Genomic DNA, 22,177 nt, shown 5'->3' with positions numbered 1-22,177 from the left:
ACTAAAGCCGCTCCATCCCGGCTTCTTAAGAAGTACAGGGCCCAAGATTCCGACCCGGCTTTTCTGCGGATAGACCAGATTCCGGACTCGGTTATAGTGACGGCAGCCAGGAAACAACATTCTACCTCCCAGTCTTCTACCGTGCCTCCTGAAAAGGAGAGCCGATGGATCGACTCAGCTGGCAGGAAGGCCTGTGGGACGGCATCTACGGGCATGAAGGCCTCCAGCGATGCGGCTTTGCTAGGGCGGTATGATCGTGCCCTGTGTGAATCCCTCCAGCAGTTCACGGAACTCCTGCCACGAGATAGGAAGGAGGATTTCCAGGAGATCCTGAAGGAGGGGATGCTGGTTTCGAACCAGGTCATCAGCGCGGCTGCTGATGTCTCTCTTTTGGCGGGCCATGGGTACTGTCATGGGATCAACCAGCGGCGCCATGCTTGGCTCAGGCTCACATCACTCAAGCCGGAGGCCCAGCCGCGGGTGGCCAATCTGCCCTTCTCGGGGGAAACCCTGTTCGGCAAGCATGCGGACGATGAGATGACCCGCATGAAAGCGGAGGCCGAGACCCTGACGGCTGTGGGCTTGGAAAAGCCCAAAGAAAAGAAGGCCTACCGCCCGTTCCAGAGACGGTTCGGGCACAGGGCAGAGGGCGAGGTCAGGCTTCGGGACAGCAGCAGCAGCAACAACAGCAGCAGTTCCGGAGGCCCTTCCAGAAGCGCCAGAAGGGTAGAGGAGGCCAGCAGTCCTCTACAGCGAACAAGGGCCCAGCTGGGTCTCAACCCTGAGCGGTTACTTCCCCTACATCCGTTACCCACTCCGGTGGGGGAAGCGTTCAATTTTTTCTGGTAGAGTGGAGAAAAATTACTCCGGACAAGGGGGTGCTGAATATAGTTTGCAATGGATACAGTCTTCAGTTGACCAGCCCGCCTCCATCAATTCCACCGGTCAGCTCGCAGTTTCAACTGCGCGAGCTCCAGGCGGAGGCCGATATCCTGTTAAGGAAAAAGGCGATAGAAGACGTACCTCTGTCCCAAAGAGGAAGAGGTCTGTACTCCCGGTTCTTCCTGGTCCGCAAGAAGGACAAGAACGAGTTCAGGCCCATTCTGGATTTGCGGCAAGCAAACAAGTGGATTCGCAGAGATAAGTTTTGCATGCTGTCGTTGCATCAGATTTATCCTCAGCTGCAACAGGGAGACTGGCTGTGTGCTATAGACCTACAGGATGCCTTCCATGTGCCCATCGCACACAAACACAGGAAGTTCCTGCGATTCCAAGTCTGCGCCAATCATTATCAGTACACAGTACTGCCATTCGCACTGAAGTCTGCACCCAGAACATTCTCGAAGTGCATAGCAGTGGTAGCTGCACACCTAAGGAAGAACAAGGTGTTTGTCTACCCGTACCTGGACGATTGGTTGATCAAGGCCTCCTCCTTCTCGGAAGCTCAAGCACACTTCCAGAAGACGTGCGTTCTCTTGAACAAGCTGGGGTTGCACATCAACATGTCCAAGTCTGTCCCGACTCCGGTCCAGTGCATCCAGTACTTGGGAGCCTCCATCAATACGCTGTCAGCAAGCGTGTCTCCTTCGGATGAGCGATGATTATCACTCCTTCGGAAGGCTCAGGCTCTTATGACCGCTCCATCTACAACAGTGAGGACGATGTCTTCTCTACTGGGATCGATGGCCTCTTGTATCTTCCTCACGCCACACGCTCGGCTGCACATGAGACCATTGCAGGAGTGCTTGGAGGATCAGTGGGATCAGAGGAAAGGATCTTGGGACGACAGGATACGAGTGTCTCTGCATGCTCTTCAGTCTCTGAAGTGGTGGTGTTCGGCGGAGAATCTCCTGAGAGGGGTTCCCTTCCACAAGGACATTCCCACTCAGACTATCGTGACGGATGTGTCTCTCCACGGCTGGGGGGCGCACTGCGGAGACTTACAGATTCAAAGGGCGTGGTCCCAGACGGAGTCCACGTACCATATACATTTCCTGGAACTCAGAGCTGTTCACTTGGCGCTGAAGGCTTTTCTTCCGTCCTTCCAGACCAACTCTCTGCTTGTGCAGACGGACAATACGACCACGATGTATTACCTCAACAAGCAGGGGGGCTCGAGATCGCGCACTCTGTCGCAGGAGGCGCAGGCGATCTGGCTCTGGCTTCTAGCCAGAGGACTGACGATAATGGCTACCCATCTACCAGGTGTGCAGAATGTTCAGGCAGACGCACTGAGCAGACTGATTCAGGAAAACCACGAATGGGTCATAAACGACGAAGTACTAGGAGAAGTCTTCGCGAGGTGGGGGACTCCAGACGTAGATCTGTTCGCCACCGCCGAAAACAGCAAATGCCGAGACTTCGCCTCCAGGTACTACCAGCTGGGGACGCTGGGGAATGCGTTATGGATCAACTGGTCGAACAGCTTTCTGTACGCTTTTCCACCCATTCCCCTGATTTCGACGGAGCTCATCAAGCTGTCCCGGTCCAGGGCGCGGATGATCCGATTGCCCCGGAATGGCCCAGGCAGTGGTGGTTCACGGACCTGCTTCACCGGTCTCTCCTTCCTCACATACGGCTGCCGTGCAGGCCGGACCTTCTCACGAAGTTCGGGGGGCAGATGTTGCACCCCAACCTCTCGTCTTTGAGTTTGGCGGCATGGCTCCTGAGATAGTGCAATATGGCCATTTGAATCTATCTGAAGATTGCATGGACATACTGAAGGAGGCTAAGTGACCTTCCACTCGGACTTCCTATGCTTACAAGTGGAAGAGGTTTTGCATCTGGTGCAAGTCCAAGAACTATGACCCAACGACGTGTAAGGAAGATGTTATCCTTCCGTATCTTCTACATCTGGCCCAGTCTGGCCTTAATGTCCATTCCATTAAGGTTCATCTTGCTGCGCTGACTGCCTACAGGAAATGCCCTTCACAGACTTCCTTCTTTCAGATCCCTGTGATCAAAGATTTTTTGGAAGGCTTGAAGAAAGTGTTCCCTCCTGTCCGGCTTCCTTCGCCTTCATGGGCATTGAATGTGGCGCTGTCCAGATTGATGAAGGAGCCTTTTGAACCTATTCATAAGGCTTCGTTGCAGCACCTGTCCTGGAAGGTGGCGTTCCTCGCAGCCATTACATCGGCCCGCAGGGTGAGTGAAATTCAGGTGTTGTGTTGCCAAGAACCTTATACTGTATTTCATGCTGCTAAGGTTGTTATGCGTACTCATCCTACATTTCTTCCAAAGGTTATATCTGATTTTCATGTTAAACAGACCATAACTTTACCTATGTTTTTTCAGAATCCTTCCTCTCCAGCGGAAAGGTCCCTGCATTCCCTGGATGTTAGGAGGGTGTTGAAATGTTATCTGGATAAAACCAAGGATATTCGTAGGTCAGACCAATTGTTTATCAATTATGGATCAGTCGGGACGGGTCTTGCTTACCTCTAAGCTGTCCATCTCTAGGTGGATTGTGTCCTGTATACAATTGTGTTACCAAAAAGCTAATAAGACCTTAGGGGGTAAACCTAAGGCTCATTCCACCAGGGGCAAAGCTGCCACGACTGCTTTGCTCCGTAATGTTCCAATTGCAGAAATCTGCAAGGCGGCCACTTGGAAGTCGGTCCATACCTTTGCTAAGCATTACTGCCTGGACACTGATGCCAAGGCAGACGCTCAGGTTGGGCAGGCTTCGCTGCGAAATCTGTTCGCACAATAGTGGTATTATTTCTCTTTTCTCCACCGCCGCTTTGGTGTGGGGATGGGCTTGCCATTCTATTCACTAGATTATGACTATACAAAGAGATCCCCTACTACAGAAGGAGTAGTTCCTGTCCTGTAACAACAGTTCTGTATCTCTGTTATAGTCATAAGCGCCCGCCCTCCTCCCCGGTGGAGAGAGATATTCATGTAAGGAATGCTACAGGTCTGGCGTGTTACGCCTTCAAAAAGAACTGAAAGTAAAAGGGACCTGCAGTGCATTCTGGGATACTGTGAAATTCTGGAAAGTTCTCTTAAAGGCACAGTATCCTGTTCTGAGCCACATAATGGCAGCCTATGGGGCTTGTCTGTCCATGTCTTCCTGTCTATCATTCCAGAGAGTTTTTGCTGTTAAAGCAAGGGAAATCTGGACAGGCTTTGCTGTTTGTGGATTTTTGGTGGAATTTCTAGTTGAAGTACTGGACAGTGTAGCCTTTGGATATAGGCTGCATTATCTGTCTTTAATTCTCTCTTGGGTGTCTGTGCAGTTCTGCATTTTTCGACACCTTAAGAGATTATTTTTGATTGCTCCGGGGTCCATGCACATGGGCGGGACTATTCACTAGATTATGACTATAACAGAGATACCCCTACTACAGAACTGGAGTTACAGGACAGAAACTACTACTTACAAGTACACCAAAACAAAGTGGTTCTTCGGACTAACCCTACATTTCTACCCAAGGTGATTTCTGACTTTCATATCATCCAATCGGTTGATTTGCCAGTGTTCTTCCCTCAACCAGACTCTGTGGCAGAACGTGCGCTACACACCTTAGACCTTAAAAGAGCATTACTCTATTACATAGAAAGGGCAAAACCTTTCCGTAAGACGAAAGAACTCTGTTGTTTTTGCTCCACCTCATAAAGGCAATCCCATTTCAAAATCGGGTATTACACGGTGGATAGTCAAGCGCACTCCACCAGCAAACTAGGGGCTTCTATGGCTTTCGTAGGAAATATCCCCATAGATGACGTCTACAAAGCTGCACCATGGTCTACACCTCACACATTCGTAAAATACTATTGTGTAGATGTGTTAGCAAGAACGCAAACTAGTGTAGGCCAAGCAGTTTTACGTACACTATTTCAAACCACTGCAACAGCTACAGGTTAACCACCGCTTCGGGAGATTTCTGCTATATAGTCTATGCAAAGCATGTGATCTACAGCTCACATGCCTCGAACGGAAAATGCTATTTACCCAGTATGCATCTGTTCTTGGCATGTAGAGCTGTAGATTCACATGCACCCACTCGCCTCCCCGGGTGCCGACACCTGTTGCAGTGATATCTTACTTAGATATATACACCTGGACATCTCTATTTTACTACTCCTACTAACTCCATTATCACCCTCTGCCTGAAAACAATGTAACAATGGAGTTGATGTCCATGTGCACTACCGCCGAAAGGAGGAGTCCCCTACCTTGTGACTGGGAAAGACTTCTTCGAAGAAAAAGAAAGTGCAAACATCCGGATCCAACACTAGATGGCAGGCTATGCAAAGCATGTGAATCTACAGCTCTACATGCCAAGAACAGATGCATACTGGGTAAGTAGCATTATATTTATATATATATATATATATTTAATATATATATATTTTTTTAGCTACTGGCTAGTTAGGACCTATTTTCCATAGGAAATCCGCAACATACAATTTGGAATAACTTTGGCGCCGGATGACGAATCTTTGCGAACTTTTCAAAACTAATGGCCGGGTCCGCTCTGATCCTGAAAGTCTCGGGGTGATTCGTGAAGAGGGGGCCGAGAAAAAAGGGGGTCCGTAAAACGTGTTTTCCCCTTGCAATTTCCCACAGGGACCTTTAGCCGCAGCTACAGCACGAATTGTTGAACGGAATTACACCAAATTTGGCAAAGAGGTAGTCCTCAGTTCAGACTCGTGCCTTTTGCTTAAATGGTGTCAATCTGTTCAGTAGTTTTTTAGATATTAAAGGAAAAAAGTATATATATATCTGGGCGGAGCCTAACAACACATCTCATTGTGAGATCTGATTGGCTGTCAGCACTTCATCCAAGAAGTGTTGGCAGCCATCTTGGGACCAATATACATGATAGCACCTCATTAACCCCTTCGACGCTCATGACGAGCCCAGCTCGTCATGGAGTTTCCATTGATTTCAATGGAAATTGCATGAAAGTCCTAAAATAGCCTTAGCATCCAAGTGGTTAAAAAGCATTGCAGTTAATAGAAGGTTTTAAGACCTTAGTTACATTATAAATCATTTGTTGATGGTACCATACTCATTTTAGGAATTGTGGTGTGTTCGAAGATAATTTTACCATGTGAAAAAGCATTCTGCTGGGATATCATGAATCATGTTTGAGAGAAAACTATTTTCTCATGCTTGTCCCATAGAGGTTTGGAAGGTGCTCCAAAAGCAAAAGAGCATATTTTCTGTAAATTCACATTCTTTCTCAGTCATGTGAGAATGAAGTCTGACATTCTCAATAAAACATGTACATTCAACAAGGGCAGAGACTGTCAGTAGATTCCTTTGTGTTCTACTGCAGCTTCCCAGAGTGTTCTAAAGAACAACTAGAGCGCTAACAGCCTTACTATTGACAAAATTATGGCACACCTGAAGCCATCTTGATTGGAATAAACTGGTAACACTTAAAACATTTAATTTAAAAAGGAACAAAATAAGGGGGTTTATTTTGTCGTAGAAATTATGGTTAGTGCTGTAGAAAGAAAAGTTAGGACATGTTTTAAGTGAGATCTCAAATATCTTCCCTGTTATATTTCAAAAGGAGCAGCCTGGCAGTTGATTCCTTTAGGTTCAACTGCAGCTACCCAGAGTGTTCTAAAGAACAACTAGATCGCTAACAGTCTTACTTATGACAAAATTATGGCACACCTGAAGCCATCTTGATTGGAATAAACTGGTAACACTTAAAACATTTAATTTAAAAAGGAACAAAATAAGGGGGTTTATTTTGTCGTAGAAATTATGGTTAGTGCTGTAGAAAGAAAAGTTAGGACATGTTTTAAGTGAGATCTCAAATATCTTCCCTGTTATATTTCAAAAGGAGCAGCCTGGCAGTTGATTCCTTTAGGTTCAACTGCAGCTACCCAGAGTGTTCTAAAGAACAACTAGATCGCTAACAGTCTTACTTATGACAAAATTATGGCTCAACCTCCTCGACGCCTTTCAATCTGGTTTCAGAAAAGGCTGTAGCACGGAAACAGCTATGCACAACGTCTCCGACATTCACAAGGCCCTAGGCGAAGGTGATGCCTGCCTACTCATCCTTATTGACCTTTCTGCTGCATTCGACACAGTAAACCATCCAGCTGTTCTGGAGACCCTGTCGAAACGTTCCGGCATAAATGGCACAGTACTAAAATGGTTCACCTCCTTCCTTCAACACCGCTGGCAACAAATTAAAACTAATTCCTGTCTCTCAAAGTCTACTAAAGTCACACTTGGGGTCCCGCAATGCTCGATCTTCTCACCGTCCCTCTTCAATCTCTTCATGGAGCCCCTCACAATCATATTGAAAAAAGCTGGAGTGAATTATCACCTTTACGTGGACGACACCCAAATCTATTTCAGGATCAAGTCTCCCAGCGACATCCAACTCCTCCATACCACCCTAACCGAGATCAATCTTGAACCACTTAAAGCTCAACCCAGACAAAACTGAACTAATCTTATTCTCTCCAAAAAGTAACCATCGCCCAATCCAAGAATGGCTCAAGAATCTGATTGCCCTAAATTGCTCCCTTACCCTTTCCGACTCAGTTAAGTCTCTAGGCATCACCCTTGACAAGAACTTATCAATGGAGCTCCACATCAAAAGCTTGGCAAAAAGTGCTCTTTTCTCTCTAAAACACCTTAAGAAGTTGAAACCTTTTCTACCCCATGATGACCTCAAGACAGTAGTCCAATCCCTAGTTCTCTCTAAAATCAACTATGGGAACGCCATCCTTACAGGGACTCTAAAAGCTCACATAGCCCCTCTAAGGGCAGTGCTGAACATGTCCGCTCGACTCGTATCTGGAGTTAAAAGATTTGAACACATCACTCCAGCTCTCAACTGCCTCAGTTGGCTTCCCATGGAAGGGAGATGTATTTATAAACTGGCCTGCATCACACACAAAACCCTTCACTCTCCTGCCCCCAAATACCTAAAGAACAAACTGATAATAGCAGGTCCATCCAGAACGCTCAGAAGTTCCAACTCTCTCCTTCTTATTCCTCCGAAAATGAAAAAAAAAAACACCCAATACCGATCGTTTTCTGGCAACGCTCCCAGGATATGGAACGCTCTCCCTGGAGTCCTCAGATGCAACCCCTCCTTCTCCTGTTTCAAAAGGGACCTGAAACTCCATCTCTTCAACAAATACTTTCAGGACCAACGTCAACTTACCTAGACTACTATATCCGAGTTGTCTCCTCTCTCCCTGGACATTCAAGGACAGTGGGTGACCGGACTGTCATTCTCACCCGTTTCTTTTATTGCTCTCTCCCCTTCCGCTGCACTGCATATTTATTACCCATGCTGTATTTATTTCTTTGGTTTGCTTCTTTACTGCCGGCCTACTATGTAATGTAATGTCCATCTGCTGTTTACTGTGTGTATGTAAAGGGCTCTGATACATAAGGGTTAAGCTAGCGCTATATAAAACTTACAAATTAAATAAACTACCCCCAGCACGACCCCCTACACTACACAAACACTGTATTACCCTAAAACACTACCCCCAGCACGAACCCGCAAAAACTACACAAACACCACTGCACTACCCTAAACCCTAAATCTACCCCCAGCACGACCCCCTCCCTTACCCAAACACCACTAAACTACCCTAAACCCTAAATCAACACACAGCACCAACCCCTACACTACCCAAACACCACTGCACTACCATAAACCCTAAAACACTACCCCATACACTACACAATCACCACTGCACTTCCCAAAACCCTAAAACACGACCCCATACACTACCAAAACACCGCTGCACTACCCTAAACCCTAAATCTACCCCCAGCACGACCCCCTAAACTACCCATTCACCACTGCACTACCCTAAATCCTAAAATACTACCCCAAAATGACCCCCTACACTACCCAAACATTGCACTACCCTAAACCTACCACAGCACGACCCCTTACACTACCCAAACACCACTGTACTACCCTAAAAGACTACCTCAGGACGACCCCCAACACTACACAAACACCACTGCACTACCCTAAACCCTAAAACACAACCCCCAGCACGACCCCTACATTACACAATCACCACTGCACTTCCCGAAACCCTAAAACACTACTCCCAGCACGACCCCCTGCACTATCCAAACACCACTGCACTACCCTAAACCCTACAAACCTACCCCCAGCATGACCCCATACACTACACAAACACCACTGCACTACCCTAAACCCTAAATCTACCCCCAGCACTACCCCCTAAACTACCCATTCACCACTGCACTACCCTAAACCCTAAAACACTACCCCAGCACGACCCCTATACTACCCAAACATTGCACTACCCTAAACCTACCCCAGCACGACCCCTTACACTACCCAAACACCACTGTACTACCCTAAAAGACTACCTCAGCACGACCCCAACACTACACAAACACCACTGCACTACCCTAAACTCTAAATCTGCCCCCAGCACGAACCCCTACCCTACATAAAAACCACTGCACTACCCTAAACATTAAATCTACCCCCAGCACGACCCCCTACACTACCCTAAACCCTAAAACACAACCCCCAGCACGACCCCTACATTACACAATCACCACTGCACTTCCCCAAACCCTAAAACACTAGCCCCGGCACGACCCCATACACTACACAAACACCACTGCACTACCCTAAACCCCAAATCTACCACCAGCACGACCACCCACACTATCCATTCACCACTGCTCTAACCTAAACCCTAAAACACTACCCTGCACGACATCCTACACTACCCAAACACCCCTCCGCTACCCTAAACCCTAAATACTACCCCGCACGACATCCTACACTACCCAAACACCCCTCCGCTACACCAAACCCTAAAACACTACCCCCGGCACGACCCCCTACACTACCCAAACACTACTGCACTACCCTAAAACACTACCCCCGGCACGACCCCCTACACTACCGAAACACCACTGCACTAACCTAAACCCTAAAACACTACCCCTGGCACGACCCCCTACACTACCCAAACACCACTGCCCTGTGGTGGTTTTAAGTAGAGGAATTAATTCCTCTTCAATCTTGAGGGTCCCTGGGGGCCAACTAGCCCACCAGGTACCTCCAGTATGTGCCAGGGAGCTGTGTTGCAGAGAGGTGTTCTGAAGCCACGCCCCTTTTGACACCTCTCTGCAACGCAGCTCTGTGGGGCTTCCTCTCCCCACCTGTCACTTCCAATGAAGAAAAAGGCTCTGCACCAACCTGCTCCCTCGGGCCCCGGTGGTCGCCGAAAACAAGCTTCCAAAGCCCCGCCTTCAGACTCTGCACCGAAGCATACTAAAAAGCCTTCCTGCTCCGAAAAGCCCCACACCCAAATCAAGCACCAAGCCAAAGACTTCGGGCCGAAAAAATAGACCAGCACCGAACATTCTCCCTCGGCCCCGAAACAAACTTGGGATCCGAAAGCCCCAGCCAAGAAACCATTGGCGCCGAAGCATTCGGAGCCGAAACACACAGAGACGCCGAATTCACCAAAAAAGCATGTTTTCGGTGATCCCATCAACAAACCGGATCCGAAACAAAAAATCCTGGTGATACACACAAAGACTGGCCATATCACCACCTAAGTGACTTTAAAAAGAGGTGCTATTACAGAAGAGGAATACCATATACCACTGAAGAAGAGACCTGGTGGGACAAATCCTTTCCCTCCTCCTCTTCCTTCACCTTCTTTACCCCAGACTATAACTGTGTCAACTTCACCTGAGCACTCCCCACCACACACACCTGACAATCAGGGGGATGGGGATAATAATGATGACGACCAGCCTGGGGATGTGTGGGACGACTATAACACTGATTCTCCCACTGATAACGACGCTGTCATATATCCTACCAAACCCTCCCTAGACAAATGTCTACAAACATGTTCCCCATGTTGAAAGGCATGACCAGTCACGTAGACGATATTTTTAAGGATCCGGTTAGGGCACGTATCTTACCCCAAGGGTAGATAAAAAATACAAGCGTGCCCCATCAGATCCAGTCTACATAAAAGGCCAACTACCATTAGATTCACTAGTAGATTCTAATGCACGAAAAAGAGCAAACTCCCAAACTACTGGAGACGCACCACCACCAGGTAAAGAATCTAAACTCATGGATGCTTCAGGAAAAAGGATAGCCTCCCAGGCTGCTAATTTCTGGCGTATTTCCAATACACAGACATTGTTAGCACGCTATGACTGTGCACTCTGGGATGAAATGGTGCAACTCATCCAGTATCTCCCTCAAGAACACAAATCAAAGGCACAAGACCTGGTTTGTGAAGGTCCAGTTAATATCTAATAACCAAATCAGATGGTACCTAGATGTTGCTGATACATCCGCCAGAGCTGTAAACACTAGTGCTCCTTTAAGAAGACGTGCCTGGCTGCGCATATCAGGGTTTAAACCGAAGGTTCAGACTTCCATGCTAAATACACACTTTGACAAGGAACACTTTTTTGGGCCAGTAGTAGACACTTCATTGGATAAAATGAAGAAGGATGCTGAAGTGGCCAAATCCATGGGCGCATTTCATCTTCCACAACGGCGTGGTTCCTTTTGTCGCTCCTTTTATTGAGCAGGATCTAAAACCACTTTCTCAGACACGGCCTCCGCCTACAAGGGCAATAATCAACCCTCCGGTTCCAAGGGTTTCTATTGAGGCAATTACAGAGGAAGCAATGGCAAGGGCAGAGGTGGAGGTTCAAATACACGTACCTCACCGTCCAATACAAAACAGTGACTTGCCCATAGTCTCCCCCCCCCCTCCCTCCCTAACTGAAGGGGGGGGGAGACTGTCACAATGTCTACCAAAGTGGCAGTCCATAACAGACAAATGGGTTCTTCAAATTATCCATTCTGGTTACTGCCTGGAGTTCATCAACACTTTCGTTACATTCCTCCAAAGTCCCACAGCCTCTCCGTTCCTTCCAACACATCTCACACGATGAATTTATGGACCAGGTCAAAGCAAGCAGGCCTGCCGGCAGCCCTTCTGACCCCTGTCCGCCACAAACTTTCAAGACAATTCTTTTGACAGCCTCTGCTGCCACTCCAGTAAGAAGAATCATCAATGATTCCTTAACTACTGGAATATTTCCAGAAGAACTCAAAGTCATATATACGCCCTTTACTGAAGAAAACAAACGTGGACCCGCTGAACCCTGACAACTACAGACCCATTACAAATGGACCTTTCTTGGGCAAACTGATAGAAAGAGCAGTGTTCACCCAGATGTCACAATTCTTTGAAGAGAATGACATACTTTCAGACTTCCAAACAGGATTCCGTCCAGGAAGAGGCCCTGAATCTGCATTCCTTGCCATCTGGGATGACCTAAAGAATACAGTTGACCACAAAGGGGTTGCTGCGCTAATTTTCTTGGACCTCTCAGCTGGCTTTGACACGGTTGACCATGACACTCTGAAACAAAGACTTTATGAAGCCGGCATAGAGGGAACTGCTCTAGACTGGATCGCGTCATACCTTAGAAACCGAACTAATGTCATCCATACCCCACCTTTCACGTCCAAACCGTACTCCACAAAAGCAGGGGTCCCTCAAGGTTCTATCATCTCGCCCATGCTTTTCAATATCTACATGAAGTCATTACCAATACTGATCAATACATTTCACCTCACGTGCTATAACTATGCAGATGACATGCAAATACTCCTTCAACTGGAATGCCCCAAAGACATTGGAAAATCACCAATTTTCAGCTGAATCGAAGCCGTGGACCAGTGGAGTACTTGGAGCCTTCTCAAATTGAATGCTTCAAAAACTGAAATACTCATGTGTGGTGATTGGAAACATTACAACCTGCTTGCCGCATGGCCTGATGAACTGGGATCACTGCCTAAAGTATCGAAGGAAGTAAGAAACCTCGAAATCACCATGGACTCCAAGCTGTCGATGAATGCCCGAGTGGATAAACTAGCAAGATCAAGCTTTGCTACTATAAAAACACTGCGACAAATTTTCCCTCATTTGGGATTTCCACACAAGGTCCAAGCTACCATCACCCTTGTTCCGTCCAAACTCGATTACGCCAATAGCCTCTACCACGGATCACCTTTAACAACCATGTAAAGACTACAACGGATTCAGAACTCGGCTGCCAGACTACTCTTGCATATCAAACCGCGAGACCACATCTCCCCTGCCTTGAAAGCCCTGCATTGGTTACCGGTTTCCAGAAGATTCACGTTCAAGCTGCTTTTTATCACCCACAAAGCAATACATGTAATAGGACCGCTCTTCATCAGGAAGAAAATCCCCAAACACATTCAACAAAGGAACCTCTGCTCTAAAGGAGCATCTCGCCTCAAAATCCCACGATACAAGAAAAAGAACATGGGTGGCACATCCTTCTCTGTTCAAGCAGCCAAACTATGGAACTCTTTACCCCCCAACATAAGGTCCACCGACAACCACCTTATCTTCAGAAAACTACTCCCCACATAAGCACCATACGCAAACAGAAATTTACAGCATATCCCTCTGTATATAAGCATTTGTTTTCACTATATATATGTACCTATTGTGTATTACTTTGTATACACATGTACAATAATTTTATGTTAAGAGAAAAATAGTATTAATAAATAAAAATCATCTTTGGTCTACATGTACATACTTCCATTGTGCATCTATGTACCTTCCATGTACTTGGATCTGTGTGTCTGTTACTTTTTTCTTAAAAAGGCATATCCAATGCACTACCCTATTTCTCATCCTCTGCCTCTATCAATATCTCTAATCTACATATACTTACCTCCTTTATGTATCTATATACTTTCAATGTACTTATGGATCTATATATTTATCACTTTCTTCTAATTTAGCATTTCCAATGCACTACCCTATTTCTCAGCCTATACTTCGCTCAATATATCTTCTAGCCCAACCTTGTGACTCATCTCAAACTTTTCTACTACTCCTTCCAATGCACTACCCTATCTCTCATCCTATACATCTATCAATACATCCTTTACATCCACTCTCTCATTTATCCCAAACCCCATACCACTACTATGATCGCCAAAATAACCCTTTCTAGACTCTCTCCTACTCTACCTCTCCTTGCATCATCTGACACCTCTTTTTACTATACCGATCCCCTCAAACAAACCTTTCTAAACTCTTCCCTCTGACTACTCCCCTCCAAAACTCATTTTTACTCATCCAAAAGCCTCCTCCTACTGCTAAGACCTGAAAATAAAAAAATAAAAAATCCTTCACTCTCTTATCCCCCACTATCCTTTTCATTCAAAATTAACAGACTAACATGTTCACTTCTCAAATTCCATATTCAACTATACTAATATACTACCTAAACAACTGAATAACATATCCACTAGTCAAATTACTTCATATTTACACTATACTAATTTTCAACACTAATCCTTTATGGGTTCTGGAGTGGCGGGCTACTCGCCAGAAAAGCGCTTCAACACCCATCAGGGGTAACAAGTGCTATATGAATGCAAATCTTTCTTCCCCTTTTATCCCTCTGCTATCCTTCTCACTCCAAGTAACTGACTAATATCCACCAGTGAAATTACTTCATATTTCACCATATTAATTACCACTAATCCTTTATATGATTCCTGAATAGCGTGCGTCAACAAGTGCTATATAAATTGAAACCTTTGTCCTCCTCTATCCTTCTGCTATCATCCCAAATCCAAATAACTGACTAACCTATCCACCACTTAAAATGTGCTTGCATGTTTCACTATACTAATTCAACACTAATCCTCTATGGCTCCCGGAGTAGCGTGCTACTCTCCTAAAAAGCGCTTCGACGCCTCGTATGGGGTAGTAAGCGCTATATAAATGCAATTACAATACAATACAATACTTAAACCTTCGAAAAAAGGAAGTACAATCTTTGCTAATAAAACAAGCCATAGAGGCCATACCACCTCAACATCAAGGGTCCGGCGTGTACTCTATTTACTTTCTAATTCCAAAAAAGAACGGCTCTCTTAGACCCATATTGGATCTCCGAGAACACTGCAACAAATACTGCCTATTTTGCAAAAGGGTGATTTTCTTTCTACTCTAGATATAAAGGACGCCTTCTTTCATATCCCAATCCATCCGTCTCACCCCAAATTTCATTTCTCAGGTTTGTAGTAGCAGGTCAACACTACCAATTCAAAGTGTACCCATTTGGTGTCACCACTTCCCCCAGAGTCACAAAATGTCTGGTGGTTGTAGCTGCACATCTCAGAAGACAAAGCATAAATGCCTTCCCCCTATCTGGACGACTGTCTCACCGAAGCCAGCACATACCAGCAGTGTCCCAAGCACACTTCAATAACCATCATCAGCTCGACTTTTCAGTCAATGTGTTAAAATCACATCTTCAGCCAAACAAAGTTCAGGATTACCTGGGAGGCACTCTAGGTACTCAGAAGGCTCTTGTGTATCCCAATGCAGCCAGAATTCGAAATATTCAGGCGGTCATTCTCAGTCACTTCCAGCTCGAATGTTATGCAACTGCTGGGAATGATGGCATTTTGCATCCTGATCGTTCTCCACGCCAGGTTACACATGCGTCCACTTCAAGCGTGTTTAGCCAGTCAGTGGAACCAGTCTCAAGGTCTATTAACAGATCTAGTGTTGGTAAGCGGCGGTACTCCTCGCTCTCTGCAGTGGTGGAACACACAAAACCTATCAAAAGGGTGACCGTTTATAGACCCGATTCCACAGACAGTGTTTACAGCAGACTCATCCCTTACTGGCTGGGGAGCTCATCTTCAACAACACACAGTGCAAGGGATGTGGAGTCACCAGCAAAAGATGCTCCACATCAATCATTTAGAACTCATGGTAATCTTTCTAGCTCTAAAAGGCTTTCAAGATCACCTATCTGGCAAAGCTGTGTTAGTCCGAACCGACATGAATGCTATGTATTACATACAAAAACAGGGGGGACCCACTCTTTCCAACTGTCCCACTTAGCACAGGACATCTGGAAGTGGGCTATTCACCACAACATTTATCTCCTAGCGGAACACTTTCCAGGAGTTAACAATCAGATTGCGGACCTCCTCAGCAGGCAGAGGCATCAAATACACGAATGGGAACTGCACCCTCCAGTTCTCCACCCATACTTTCAAGCTTGGGGAGTCCCTCACATAGACCTGTTTGCAACACCCGAAAACGCAAAATGTCAAAGCATCGCCTCCAGGTATCCACACCCATTTGTCCAAATGCAATGCTCTATGGAGGAACTGGTCCGGGATCTTTGCCTACGCTTTTCCGCCTCTCCCACTCATTCCATCAGTGGTTCGGAAACTCAGGCAAGCATCACTCACGCTGATACTAGTAGCTCCAACATCGGCACGTCAACCCTGGTTCACAACCCTGTTGGAACTTTCTCTGTTACCACACCAAAAATTACATTTAACTCTGTCTCCTAACACAGGGCCATGTAGAAATCAAACACCCAGATCCCAAACAGCTGAAACTTTCCATCCGGCTCCTGAAGTCATAGAGTATGGTTATCTCAACCTTCCACCAGACTGTTTGAACATTATTATAGAGACCAGGAAGCCTACCACAAGGGCCTGCTATGCAGCCAAATGGAAGCGTTTTGTTACCTATTACAAAAACAATCACATCAACCCTCTGGATGCTTCCATACAGAACATATTGTGCTACCTATTGCATTTGTAGCAGTCCGCATTGGCCTATAAATCCACAAGACTGCATCTTGCTGCCATAGCAGCTTATCTTCAAAATAGACAACATTTATCGCCATCTCGAGTGCCTGTCATCAAATCATTTATAGAAGGACTAAAAAGGGTAATACCACCAAGACTTCCACCTGCCCCAATATGGAATCTTAACATAGTCCTCACAAGGCTAAAGGGTCTGTCATTTGAACCCATGCACAAATGTGAGCTACAGTTCCTTACTTGGAAAACAGCTCTCCTCATTGCAATCACTTCATTAAGAAGAGTGGGTGAACTACAGGCCCTAACCATAGAAGAACCATTCTTTCAGTTACCTAAAGATAAAGTGGTTCTTCGTACCAACCCTAAATTCCTACCTAAGGTTGTATCTGCATTTCACATCAATCAGTCGGTTGAACTACCTGTATTCTTCCCTCTACATGACTCTGTTGCAGAGCGAGCTTTACATACCTTAGATGTTAGAAGAGCTCCTTCGTATTACATTGAAAAGACAAAGTCATTTCGTAAAACCAGACAGCCTATTGTAGCTTTTGCACCACCTCGCAAAGGCAATCCTATCTCCAAATCAGGAATTGCTAGGTGGATTGTCAAATGCCTTCAGATTTGTTATCAGAAAGCCAAAAGAACTCTTACAGTACCCCACTTGAGCACATTCCACTCGCAAGTTAGGGGCTACTATGGCTTTTCTTAGGGAATATCCCTATTACTGATGTCTGCAAAGCTGCAACATGGTCTACACCACACACATTCACCAAACACTATTGTAAAGATGTGTTAGCAAGACAACAAGCTAATATGGGTCAAGCAATACTTAAAACGTTATTTCAGACAACCCCAACAGTTACAGGACAGCCTCCGCTTCGGGGAGACTGCTCTATAGGCTATGCAAAGCATGTGATCTATAGCTCACATGCCTCGAATGGAAAATGCTACTTACCCAGTATGCATCTGTTCTTGGCATGTAAAGCTGTAGAATCTCATGCGCCCACCCACCTCCCAGGGTACCTGTGACTGCTGTAGTTCTCTTTTTCTTTTACTAAACATACTTGTGCATGGACATCTCTATTCCTTTCTACTACTACTACTGCATTCTCTTACCCTCTGCGGAAAACAATCTGAAGATGAGTCGGTGACCATGCACACGATCACCTAAGGGAGGAGTCCCCTACCTTGTGACCAGGGAAAACTTCTTCCAGGAAAACAAGTGCAAACATCTGGACCCAACTCTAGATGGCGATCTTATGCAAAGCATGAGATTCTACAGCTCTACATGCTAAGCACAGATGCTTGCTGGAGAAGTAGCATTTTCCTTATTGCCGTCGTTTAAGAAGGCGGAGGAGAATTTTGTGAGTCATGACCCCTCCCCACACTCAACACTGGTAAAAAATAGCATATGTATATGTGTGGGCATGTATTGTCATTCCTACAAATCTATATAGGATCTGCACATTTAGACAACATAAACCAAGGGATTCTCGTGTGCACTTAGTCTCAGAGAGAGACACAGAATAAACGGTGGGGACATTTTCAATATGCATTTATTGAACCGGCGTCGTTCTAGTATAAAATATGTGTGCTGTAACAACCATTAGACAGAAACCGATATATACAATTTCAAGCACCAACAAGTAAATAAAAGGTAGAAATCTACCAGCGTGCTAAAACATTGAATATATGCAGGCATATAGATACATAGCAGTAATCAGGAGTACTCCTACTATATAAACCCTAGTTAAGTGTACCTAGCATGTATGTAGGTGTGAAGCCAATAATCCCCCTAGGAAAGAGGCAACGCCATTTCCTGATGGAAGAAAATGAAGGGCCCCATATTGGTCTCGAGTTGGACACCCTGCAAGGTTGTCAGACCAGTCTGTGCTGGAGTGTCTGCGTGCAGGGACTTTAGCGTCACGTGTCAGCATGGAAACTTCTCCTCTGGGTGGCCAGTGAAGATGCAGTGCTTATATACCCGAAAGGTACCCCCAGGGGTTCAACCTAGATGTGTCATGTTACTGTGGGCCTGTCGTCCAAGGAGGACTAAAACAATAACTTTTGTACAGAGTTATTATACAGAAGATGGTAATCCTGCTGTGTGATGCTAAGAATTCTCATACATAATAAATTAGGCTAGTTTTCGAAGAAAACCACACATTTATTCGCTACCTAACTAGGCAAAAGTCAGCGTCAGAGCCGTTCTGGAGTAAGGTAGGACAAATGTAGGTAAAAGGTTGTGCAGCCACCTGAGCCTATATTGGGGTACATTGGTTCTCATAACAGTATGTGTCTCCAATGCGGTCAGATACTTGTGAGGTGCTCCGCAGCTGGTGCCAGCATAGGAGTGGTGTTTCTTATATATGTTTACTGTTTTAAATAATTGATTCTCTCCTAAAGTTTTGTAACTCAAACCTGTGTGGATCTATTTCATTGTTCATGAGTGTAAGAAAGTGGCTCTGTATATACTGGACCAAAGTAAGGTACAGTGTGCACAGAGTCCACAGTCCCCAGAGGTATGGGAGAGGCTAAAGTTAGATATAACCTTACTCTCTAAAGTGGTAGCTTGGTCGAGCAGTAAGGCAGTATCAGAGGACAGTGTAAAGCATTTGTTGCACCCACTCAGTCAGCAAATGGCCTCTCACACTCAAGAACTGAGCTCTAGGCCAATTATTTTGTATCAAAAGATAGTTTTATTTTAGAACCAACAAGGTATCAAAATATACTTTGTCAGGATGAGTTACTTTACTTAAATACTTTTCAAATAGGCAATAGAGTTTTTGAATGCAATAGTTAGTTTGTTGCAATAGGCAACACAATTTCAAACACACTGCAACATTGAGCTCAATGGGAATTTTCAGTTAAATGCAATTAGTTACTTTGTAGATTACTTCTCTAACCACAGGACTGGATCCTAGATTCAGTCCCGGGACATGAGCTGTAAACAGGTAAGTAAACGCGTTTTGGTTACAGTAGTGTTTTTTTAAGGAATATTATTGTATTTTAAAAGTTGACACTTGAAAACTTTTTCAGTTGAAATTACCAATGTTATCCTATGGAAGGAAATTCAATTTGCAGGTAAAGTATTTTCACGTTACTTTTGTAATCCAGTGCTGGACCCAAATATGCACTGTATAGAAGGATGATGTCTACAGTTGATATCTTATGATTTGCATTACATTTGTGCAACCAAGAATCTAATTGGAACAGCATATTTCTTCTGTTTGGATAAATGAACATTTGGAATAAATGTATTGCAACATAAACCTTCATTACTTTTTGGAGTAAAGATTTGTTGACACTTTTTTAGGTCTCGGCTAAGCGCGCGGAAGCGTGTTCTCGCCGAGAACTATTGTCGCCGTGTCTGCTTTCCAGGAGACAATCCTGGCTGCGCGCAGGCGATTTGAAACTGGCACGCGCACAAGTACGAGCGCTGCGCGAAGCTCCAACAGAACACACGCATGCGCATATACAGAAACACACACACGCGCACACGCACGCACATACATACAGAACCCCCCCACGCATACATACACGCGCGCGCACACACACACGAGTGCACCAACCCCCCCCCCACTCCTTTTGAACTTACTGTGGCAATCTCGGGGGACTCCGCTCTCACCACGCGTCAGGGGCAGGCAGCGGGCATGTGCCTCGTGCCCCCTCCGCAGAGTTGACGTTGCGGCTCTGCAACCTCCTTCTGGCGGCCCCGGGGCTCTCCATCGCTCACAGGAACCCCGGGCCGCGAGACGCATTTCCTCCGCTTGCCTCCTCTTCCGGTCCGGACGCGGCCCCGCCCCCGTCACAGGCGACCTTGCCTGACTTCCGGTGCGGCCGCAGCGGGATTCCGGGGGCAGAGGGAGCGCAGAGACCCCGGCGGGACAGCATGCCCGTCGCCATGAACTTCTGCATCCCCGTCAGGAGCAACAGCAAATTCTCATTCAACAATTATAAAACCGTGAGTACCGTGAGTACCGGGCTCTGGGCCTCGCCAGGGTCACGAGGCGCCGTGCTAACGTACTATAGCGCTATACACTGCGTACATTCAATATGGTGCTACAGCTCTGAGTAGGTTCGATATTGCTATGAAAATGTGAGTTACGAAATTGCTATTACCCTAAAGTGGTTACATTATACATATGGGCATATAATTAACGTCTACTTTGAAAGGATAAATGGTCGAGTGCCAGTTCATATCACAGCTTGCTCATTTAATTTAACGGTGTGATCCTGGGCAACTCACGTAATCTCCTTCTTCCCCAGTTCCTTTACTTTCTAGGGCTCGGCATGACAATGTCATTTATTTATGTTTTCAAAACAAAAACATAACTAAAAATGTCATGAGCAATGCCAATGGCTCTAATTTAAACAATGCCGAGACCATTGCATTGTAAATGCTTGTATTAAGTCTGATTTTGGCGTGCTGAAGAGACACACCTTACACCTGTAAGCTTTCTCGAGTATCTAAACACAGGTATGTGTGCCATGTCGACTCTTTTAGATCTGCACCAGGACACTCCGCCTGCAAAGGCAGTTTGTGTGTGTGTCAGGGAACAGGGCCCCTAAGGGTGGCACAATAAGTGCTGCAGCACTTAGGGGTCTTCTCTGGTCACAATGCCCTGGATACCTAGGGTACCATTTACCAGGTGCTGACATGTGGCCAGAGATGCCAAATGGGTTTAGGCGTTAGTACAGTTTTTAGGGAAGGAAAACAGGCCCTGCATACCTGATTGGCAGGGACCCAGGGCACACCAAGGAAAAGAGCATCAGATATCAGGCAAAAAGTGGGGGGGGGATTTACTACAACAGAAACCCACTTCCTTACAATGAGTAGATACCCTTAATGGAAAACTAGCATTTTACGTAAGTAACCTTTTCTTACTCATTCTCCAAATAGCCAGTTCCGTATAATCTTCATTAACTTTCCCCTCAAATTGTTTCAGCTTTTTCTGATGCATTCTCTTTCTCTCATAATAACAAGTCTTTTCTCTTCTAGGTGAGATTAAAGCTGCCCAGGACTATGAAGAGGAATCCAGTGGTGAAGGTGAGAATTCTTATTAGCAGACGTAGATTATTTCTTCCTTCCTTTGCCTCACTCAGACGTCTTCATTCACACCACAATACTTTAGGGAATTTGATAGTCCCAAGCCTCATGCTTTGACTATAGGGTGTTTACTTTACCATATAGGGGCTCATTGTACCCCTTCATCATGTGGATTTAAAAAGGGGTCAAAGGTTCTCTGTGGAACATCTTTCTTGTGAAGTCTTGAAATACTGAGATACTCTCCTAGCAAAGTGAAGGAATTCATGAATCTAGGGTTTCCTCTTGCATTTTCTGCTGTTTTGAAGCAAGATCATAATTGTCTTTCTGCACAATACAATATTTCCACTTTTTACCCTCAATAACATCAAAAGGTCAAATCAACAACATAATCCGAAACAGTCTGTGGCAGAGTGTGTAGGTATTTTAGTGGTAGAGCACATATGAA

The 22,177-nt window shown here is 45.6% G+C and overlaps 1 protein-coding gene across 4 annotated transcripts in view; it reads left to right on the top strand.

The window, feature by feature from the left end:
* Positions 1–22,177, top strand: part of LOC144755092 (uncharacterized) — a 306,910-nt gene that overhangs the window by 121,457 nt on the left and 163,276 nt on the right. For all 4 annotated transcript variants that reach the window (XM_078643592.1, XM_078643601.1, XM_078643611.1 and 1 more), the window contains exon 6: positions 21,685–21,732. In XM_078643592.1, coding sequence (XP_078499718.1) covers positions 21,685–21,732 — 48 coding nt within the window. The remainder of the gene's footprint in view (positions 1–21,684; positions 21,733–22,177) is intronic.

This window comes from Lissotriton helveticus, chromosome 1_1 (assembly GCF_964261635.1).
Source record: "Lissotriton helveticus chromosome 1_1, aLisHel1.1, whole genome shotgun sequence".
NCBI lineage: Eukaryota > Metazoa > Chordata > Amphibia > Caudata > Salamandridae > Lissotriton > Lissotriton helveticus.
Note: the sequence above shows the minus strand (reverse complement) of the source record. Positions and strands in the feature narration are given on the sequence as shown.